The 8,745-nt window shown below is 36.7% G+C and overlaps 1 protein-coding gene across 1 annotated transcript; it reads left to right on the forward strand.

The window, feature by feature from the left end:
* Nucleotides 1–6,763, forward strand: LOC111264341 (mpv17-like protein). Its single transcript, XM_022840150.2, has 6 exons — nt 1–164; nt 955–1,115; nt 2,936–3,006; nt 4,620–4,748; nt 5,780–5,927; nt 6,575–6,763. The coding sequence occupies exons 1-5, from the start codon at nt 1–3 to the stop codon at nt 5,849–5,851; spliced, it is 597 nt and encodes a 198-aa protein (XP_022695885.1). The 3' UTR covers nt 5,852–5,927; nt 6,575–6,763.
* The last annotated feature ends 1,982 nt before the right edge of the window (nt 6,764–8,745 follow it).

The following is an 8,745-nucleotide window of genomic DNA, read 5'->3' on the forward strand; positions in this document are numbered from 1 at the left end:
ATGTCCGGATTATTCAGCAAAGTACGTGCAGTGTTCCGCGCGCGGCCACTTGTGGCCAATGCAACAACTTACACAGCGATGATCTGTGCAGCAGAGTTCACTCAGCAGACAATTCTTAAGCGATATGAACCTGATAGGAGATACGATTTCACGATTATTGGTCGGTAAGCGATCTGAAGGCCACATGATGGCACCACAAGCGCGTCACCATGCGTGACAATAGTGACCTCCACGTCCGTACCAATGGCATATGGATTAAAGTCACATAGAGAAGAAAAATGGCAGAACTAGGGATGTTTATAAGTATAAAAACATCAATAAAATAATATAATGATAAGAAAATTATTTTCGTTAATAAGGTAGTTGTGTAAAGCGACATAGAACACTGACGATTGAGCGGTTTATTATAGTTCTTAACTTTATTATGCTATCAAAGCAGTACAGAGTTTTCTATGTTTAGCGCCGTTCACTCACTTAGGTTTGCCGACTCACATATATACAAAGTATGAATTAGATTCTCAGAGAAAAGAAATGGAAATGGTGCTATATTTTGAAATTTGAATATTTTGATTCCTATCTTTTGAAAAAGCACAATAAAAAGTAATTGAATTAAAACCAATACATTACCATTAGTATAATTTTAGACTTTGAATAAATTAGTGATAATTTCAGGACGAAAACTATTCGAATGTTTGAGGTTCTTTTTTATTAGTTCTGAAACTTCTTAGCAATAATACACGCGCAGTTGCCAACTTTAGCTATTCCGTATAAATAAATGGGTATGAAGCGCGGTCACGATCGGCACTTCATTTTTGATGGTTAAACAATCTACCAATGGTCTCTGCCTCAAATTGAACGATTTGATGAATACACAAAATACAGAAAATAATCGATATAATAAAGTCAATAACTTTTTAATAAATTGCTGACACCTTTTTTTTTCTATTATTGCAGCTATTTTGTTATCGGGTCCTGCATCTATGGGCCCACTTTATTCCACTTTTACCGAATTTTGGATAGGGCGCTGCCTGCCAAAACCGTAGCGGTTTCCCTAACAAAAGCAGTCGTTGACCAGGCTGTCTTATCATCTTCATTATTAGCAGTATTCTACACAGGTATGAAAGGCAACTGTTATTTTGGATCTAATTAATAAACAATACGTAGTCGTTGCCCTGTTATAGCACAAGTGCGTTATTTGTTGAATAATAAAAACTCGTTTCAAGTGCTTCGACATCTAAAATATGTGTATAGGTAATCTGACTGGAAATGTATTATTAGGGAGATGTACATCGTTTGTATTTTTTAGACACGGAGGAGACCTATTTGTATATCTAAATATGCCTCAGTTTGAGCAGATTTCCTATTAACAGTTTTCTTAGCAATCGCCTGACGAACTCGCTTGTATCTCCATTTTTAGTGTATGCGAACTACACTAATAAAACTACATAAACTGGCAATGGCATCTTATAAAGCAATGATCGATTTTCTGTAGGTTTAAGGCCCGCGGCAAGTACTAACGGTACAAATACCGTTAGTACTTGCTGCGGCTTTACCATCTAAGATGGAGCTTTTCAACGGTATCACTTTACTCTGTATGCTTTTACTGCGATTTTTGTCTGCCATATTTGTTGAAACTATAGGGTTTAGCCTTTGTCAAAACTAGTTACAAACAACGATACAGTTGAATATTATTATTAATTTGCGATATTCGAACACAACAATGGTCTCAGGGTAGAATTATGGTACGAATAGCAAATTAATTCACGTGCTCTCTCGTTTGTACCATAAGGCAACCATAACGATGTTTTTCCAATGATCTTTTTTTTGTCTGGACAATAGTTTGATCAACTTCAATGGGCCTAATATAAAAATGTCGTAGTTCGTAATTTTTAGCTGAGTTGTGATGAAGTGATTTCGATGAAAGCCTGCAGGTGTTATATCTGTAATATATTTAGCTTACATTCTCAGCGAGCTTTATGACGTCTAGACATAAATCTTTTAGAAATCTATTTACGTAATATAACACTACGTAACTCTAGATTATTGTTAGAACTATGAAAAGTTTTATGAGCTGTGATTGCCTTGTGAAAGAAAAACGGGAATATTTGTAAATTTGCCGTTACTCAGAGGCATTTACGAAAGTACATACTATAAGCTGGTCGACAAATGAACAAACTTGTTGAATAAAAAAGAGCAGTTATTGTCTCAAAAAGGTCTACGAAGACAGTACTTACCCCCCCACACTAAATTCAATAGTAGGAAAGAAGCATTAGGTCAGTATCGACAAAAACGCTTCGAGAGATATAACAAACCCAATCACCCGATACAAAATATGATTAATGAAACCATATCTCTAAGTACGACCTCGCAATAAGACCCTTGAAACCTAGATCATCTTTTTAGCTAAATGTTTAATTGCGAATTATGTATATAATTGCGAATATGCTGAGAAATTTAAAGTAAAATGTTTATGCTTTGGAATAGTCACCATTATCAAGTAACGACGCACGTCTTAATTAACTTCGTTTTTTAGGCACCACATATTTATCGGACAAGATTTTCCCACTTAGCACTCAATAAAACCTGCATCTATTGAGGCTTCTTTAAACAGGTTAGGTAGCGTATCGTTGCAGAAGTTCGAACAAAAACGGTTGTTTGCCTTAGAGTCGTTCGTTATTCAATTCGTACGAACACACATGCGCGACTATGCAATAATATTAATAATGTCTCCCTTTGAGGGCTAATATTTCATAAAAAAAAACCGACTTATTTAATGAACTTCGTTTAGACTATGATTTAATAGAGCAGAACACAGGGAACTGTCCTTTGAGTAGCTATCAAAAAAAGTAGAAAAATGTGTACATCTTACAATATATTTTGTGTTAAACCTACTCCACTCCTGATTTCGGTTTTTGAATGATTCGTACATTTCCAGCGATGAGCGTTATGGAGGGTGAGGACGATGTCTTCGCCGAAATGAAGGCAAAATGGTGGCCCACCTACAAGGTAGGAACAACCGTAGCAAAACCAAGACCTAAAATATCGTTCGACTTTATCAAATCTAATAGAAGACTATTTGTAATAGGATAGCATGTATGTGCCCACTTCTCTATATACTACTAAAACTCTGGATCTGTCTGTCTGCTTGTCGGACTCGAGTCGACCTTTTAAAATAATCGGATCGGACTGATGGAAGATTTGGGCACGAGTTACAGCCGATCGACCAAATACTTTTTCTTTCTGGGGGGAAAGCTTGCTTTTATCCATAGTTCTTTGCGTAAATTGGATTGTTCGTAAACCGAGCATAGCAACCTCTTTCTCATTTCCACATTTAAAAACAAGACCACGCATCGTCTATAAACATTTCGCCGGCCACCAGCATTGTCCGTGCTTATATATTATCAAAATGTATAGATATACATTTAAGTGAAAATTATGTTGCATGAGCACGTGCAGTCCACGCGTGTTCCGTGGCAAATTTTGTTTAAAGTATATTGTGGGTGAAGCCATTAAGGTAGAGCTATTGTCGGTTAACTGGTGTCGATTTTATACTATTTCTCTTGTACCCATAATTAGTTTTTTACCCGTACATAGAAAAAATGTGGTTAACAGCAAAACAAGCGTGAAATGAAGCCCACGGATGACACTCCAGCCGACCCGAACGGTCAGAATACAGCCGTTGTCGTAAACCTAGTGTTGATTCGTATCAGTTTACAATAGTGGATTGCGCCTGGGTCGAAACGGGTTTCGAACTGCTTTCGTGCGATTTTTCAAACGAATCTTCTAATAAACATCAACTAAAAAGCTCAAGCGACTAACATGGCATTAAATGTTGCGGACAGAAAATCCTAGATCGTTTTCCGGGTAAAATCCCAAATGTCAAAACGTATACGTAAATACTCATCATAAAAAAGAACAAAGAGCATTAAAAAAATTCTTAATATCTGGTGACGTCTCAGAAATTGAGTCAACGTGTTAACATATTAAATATATTAATTCTATTCAACATTATGTATGCAATTATTTATTATTAGAAGAAAATCTAAAACGAACTACAAAGTTCCTTGAACCTTGGTAATGCCCCTGCAACAGAACCGATAGGTTAGCCGATTAATCACAACGTCCACTATAAGTCGGCCGGAGGCCAGTCGATTTGCGTGCGTCCCTCAGAGACCAGTCGACAACCGATCCTATTCGCGGGAGTCCCGGAAAAACAGTCAGTCAGCCAACTCTAAAAAAAATTTCTGTTTTTCTTTGCTGTAGAAATGTTTTAAAAGTCAACGTTTTCTAAGCAGGACAAGTTTAGAATTAACTAAGCTGTCTGCCAACCATATTAAAATAATGGCTAATAAAACAACTATGAAATAGTAACGGCTAGACGAGACAGGCTAAGTACAATGAGATTACGTTAGACTTGGTGTAATATCAATAAATTAGATTCGTGAAATCATCAGGCGCAGGGTGAAGCCTGCACCTAATGTTTCATAAAAATCTTACCATGAAATCGTGCCTTCTAGTGGTCAACACGTGTAGGCGTATCTGGTTAAACAAAGGGATAACATCAATTAAGCTTATCAAAATGTATTCTATTCTGTACTGTATGTTTGTTTGCTTTACAGCTATCGTGTCTTTTCTGGGTTCCTGTACAATGCTGCAATTTTTTGTTTATGCCCCCGCCTGCACGGGTAGTGACTGTTGGGGTGTGTTCTTTCGTCTGGGTGAACATCCTCTGCCTATGTAAACGTGGGGTACGCACTTTTTCATCTCATAATGTCACAGCGTAATACATTTTTTTAACTATGCTTTTGTCAGGCTAAGGAGACAATAGGTTTCGAAGTATAAGAAATTTATTTATTTCGGTTGTATATGTATAAGGTGTATAATACGATTATAGAAATGTATTTGTACCCTTATTTTCTGAGCTATCGCAGTTCGTCGATCAGAGTGCAGTCTTCGAAATCAATAGCTTTTGACCAATTAAGAGATCTTCCTTTCAATGTTTTTTCATCATCCTTATTCCAAGTACATTCAACGTTAAAAATTATTTTAGGTTCTTATTCTTCTATGTATGAAAATCAATTTACGCATAACAAAAATCCTCGCGCAAAAATCGTACCTTGAAACGTATCAGCTTTAGAAAAAAAACATTTTAGTTTTTTCTTCTCTTAATCAAATGCAACGGATTTCAGACCCTATTTTTTAAAAAAGATTGAAAACTATGCGGTAGTTTTGAAAATTAAAATATTTAGAATTAATCTAACACAATTGGATTTACGACATGTGCAATTTGCCAGCGAAGTGTATCATATCTTTGTTTGTTTTTTAAACTACTCCTGTATTAATTTTGACCGAAAACTATATGATAAATTGCTAAAAGTGAGCTCAGAACAAGCGAACCTATTGACAGAGGTAGGCGTTTTTCATTTGCAGTTTTAAACTTACCCGATTCAATACATACTTATCGAGCTTGTTGAATGAAATGTCATTTTAATCCCTTGTTACTTAGTTAGCTAAGAAGGCGTGATCCATAACCAAATATGTTGAATTTCTTACGAACACGTGGCGTAAGACTCACTCAGTCAGAGTCCTATGCAATTACTTTGCCGCTATTTACGGAATTTTATTTAAAGACGTATGGGGCAAAGTAGTAATTTCTGCTAAATAACAGTATCAGTGATATAAATATGTAGAAACGCTACTATAATAACTGGTTTCCTCTCGAGTTACGAAAAGGTTACTGTTAGCTGATTTGCCCGTTAAAGTTTTATCTCAATTGCAGATGGCCATAAAGTCAACAACTGAAAAAAGTGAGGAAAAATCTCCAGAGAGCGCAACTTTAATGACAGTGTAGCAAGACAAAACGTAAGAATCGGTATTGTCAATGTGTTATGTTTACACTGGCGTTGAAAACCTTTCGTCAACGATGGGTATGTAAACTCTAACACATACTTTTATAATATGTCTGTTATCATTGAACGCACATTGCGATGGCCTTAAACACTAGCGTCTACAACAAAATACTGCACGCAGTGCTTAATAATTCGCAAAATCTTGTTAACCACCGATTGAGCGGAATAATTCTGGCTTTCAATCTTTTAAGAGCGAGTTTCAAACGAGCGATCAACTTGTCTACATGATAGCGCAGTGAGCAATTTGTTTGGCTACTAAAGTCAAAGATGTAAGGTGCGTCAGGGTCTGAATCTGGGCGTAGACACAATTCCTTTTTTATTAGGGCCCTGTTGCCTAAAGTTAGGTCTAACGGCTGAACTTAAGCATGAAAAACATGTCAAGTTTAAATCTGTTGATAACGTTATTTCTACGCCCAGTCCGTTGGGCTCACGACGTCTTACCGTGGATTCTAAGAGAATATCTAAAAGGCTGACGGCGGTTGAGACTAGATACAGCTTGCTTTGTGACGGATGCGTACATTGATTGGTCTACGGGACCGCAGGAATGGAACGTATACAAATAGCAAGTTATACGAATGCTGCGCTGTCCACAAGCATACTGAATTGTGTGCGTAATCTGCAATTATAGAGCGTACATGAACTTTTTTTTTTGTTTCTTTTGTTAGGTTCAACTTAGTGGTTACCCAAGAACCGGAATTGTATGCCGCGGAACGAGAAGATGCATTTCTTACGTTCGAGGCGTTTTCCTTACAATCCAATATATAATAGGCTTTTAGTTGGCCGAGCAAAACCGACCGAATTCGTATAATCGAGAACCGGCGATGTCCATCAATAAATCAACCTTTCAATGTCAATACTGTATTTGTTTCTTCAATTTGATTCACATTTTTTTTTAATCAAAAAGTGGGGAGATAACGAACGAAATGCGTTTGTGTTATCTTTTTTTTTGAAAACACGAAAAAGTGTCTCAAACTGAGGACACTCGCCAACTCAAATATTTATTCAAGGGCAAGGTTGAAGAATAAATAAAATATTACGTTTCATTTTAAGTTTGTCATGCTTACAATTAATGGGAAGTTATTTTATGCAGTGCATTCGAAAGCTGCTCTGTATTTCTCTAGACTAGGAAAGAATTGATTAAGAAAAAAATTCGCTCATCGCATAGGAGACCACTCGGACCATTTTACAGAAGGCAGTGTACAATATGGGACGTAACTGGAAATTCCTTGCCTAAATTGCTATGCCACTTGTCTCATGATGGACACGCCGTGCTCTATGACACTTCGCGAAGGCAAGATGCTTCGAGTAATTACGCCTGAGGGCGTTCGACGCCGAACAGCTCTAACAGGTACTCAATATTCCTAGTCACAAAATGGTAATGACCATAAGTTAATAAAACCTGAACTTATAATGATCTAAATTGTGTGTCTATTTTTTTGACATTCTGTAAACACAGGGTGATACATTCGAATTTGAACATTTTCATATGAATTATTTCTAAGGCTGTCACAAACGAATATTTTGATATAATTTTTTGCACATGCTAAAAGTGGCATTGTTAACGATAACACTTATTTAATATAACTACAATTTAAAGCGACTACAGCTCCAGTTTTGAACTAAATCACTAAACAGGCGTATTCAAGGTATTCTTTATATATATATAATAGTAACTACATAAAAGAAAGCACAAAAAAATAATTCACAAAAGGACCAACCGTTAGAACTTATCTGGGCAACCTAATAAGCAACTGGTGTTTTCTGCATCCAAAAATCAAATATATCAAAAATTAATTTTTGAACCATTTTAATGTATTTTTTTTTAGTCTAAACAATCTAAAACATATCGAGGATCTGCCAGTCTGCCTGGATTTCTGTCAGTCTGAATTTTCGAGAAGCAACATGAAAGCTAACTATAACGTAGACTGTTGATTTTGGACAAAGCAGAAACCTTTTTAATCGTGGTATGGAGTTGATCCCGCACGGAAAGATTGGATAATAGCTAACCGATGCTAGAAAATTTAGGGTCATATAAATTGGAGATACATATCCATTGTCCTTAATTTGTGAACAGGCTATACGCCCCAGGCAAGCGGAGTAAATAAGCTTAGGTCAAGTCAATCATGTACCTATCGGTGCACTGCTAACGCGTTTGCCTAGTAGACATAAGGACCTTACCAAGGTAGTTTAACTAGTGCAACTACATACCTTTGAGGTTAAGTCAATGCGTTGCATATTGCTAGCATACCCAAATTATAACGTAATTTATAATAGATAGCTGTTTTTTAGTTTTCTAAGATAAAATTCGATTTGATTGTACAATGGGAACACGCTACGAGCAAGCTGAAAGGTCTTACCTTAATATTAGCGACTAAAGTTACCGATACCTCTTGTAAATCTGTTTGCATGTGAGCCGGTGAAAGTTCTCGACTCATGTAACAAGCTGTTGTTTTAATAATCTAACGTAGACTTTCCATGGCATGTTGATGCCGTTAAGTTTGATCGCGATGTGGTATGTTCGGATATGTATATTTGTAAAAATATGTTTTTTTAGTTTGCATAGGCAGTGTAGCTTCTATCGTTGCTGCAGGGGGGCTTAAAGTGGCAACGACCCTGCTGATTTCCGTCAAATAGAGACTAGGCCGTCCAAGCCACGGCGTCAACTAACGAAAATTTGCAAACGGTCAGGCTTAAGTAGGTTTAATGTTAATCCGGAGAACTGGATTTTCGGAAGTTTAGAAAGGCAGCCCAAAGGAGTCTAAGGAACAGGGAACTGAAACATCAGTTCAAATCGTTTATTTATGTGTAACTTTCTTCAACAACTTCAAACCTACCT

The sequence above is a fragment of the Varroa jacobsoni genome, unplaced genomic scaffold (genome assembly GCF_002532875.2).
Source record: "Varroa jacobsoni isolate VJ856 unplaced genomic scaffold, vjacob_1.0 scaffold_848, whole genome shotgun sequence".
NCBI lineage: Eukaryota > Metazoa > Arthropoda > Arachnida > Mesostigmata > Varroidae > Varroa > Varroa jacobsoni.

Excerpts from the sequence above, each read along its gene's own strand:
- LOC111264341 (XM_022840150.2), top strand. The coding sequence starts at position 1 with ATGTCCGGATTATTCAGCAAAGTACGTGCAGTGTTCCGCGCGCGGCCA. Across the intron at positions 3,007-4,619 it reads AATGGTGGCCCACCTACAAG|CTATCGTGTCTTTTCTGGGT; the intron begins GTAGGAACAACC and ends TTTGCTTTACAG. Across the intron at positions 4,749-5,779 it reads TCTGCCTATGTAAACGTGGG|ATGGCCATAAAGTCAACAAC; the intron begins GTACGCACTTTT and ends TCTCAATTGCAG.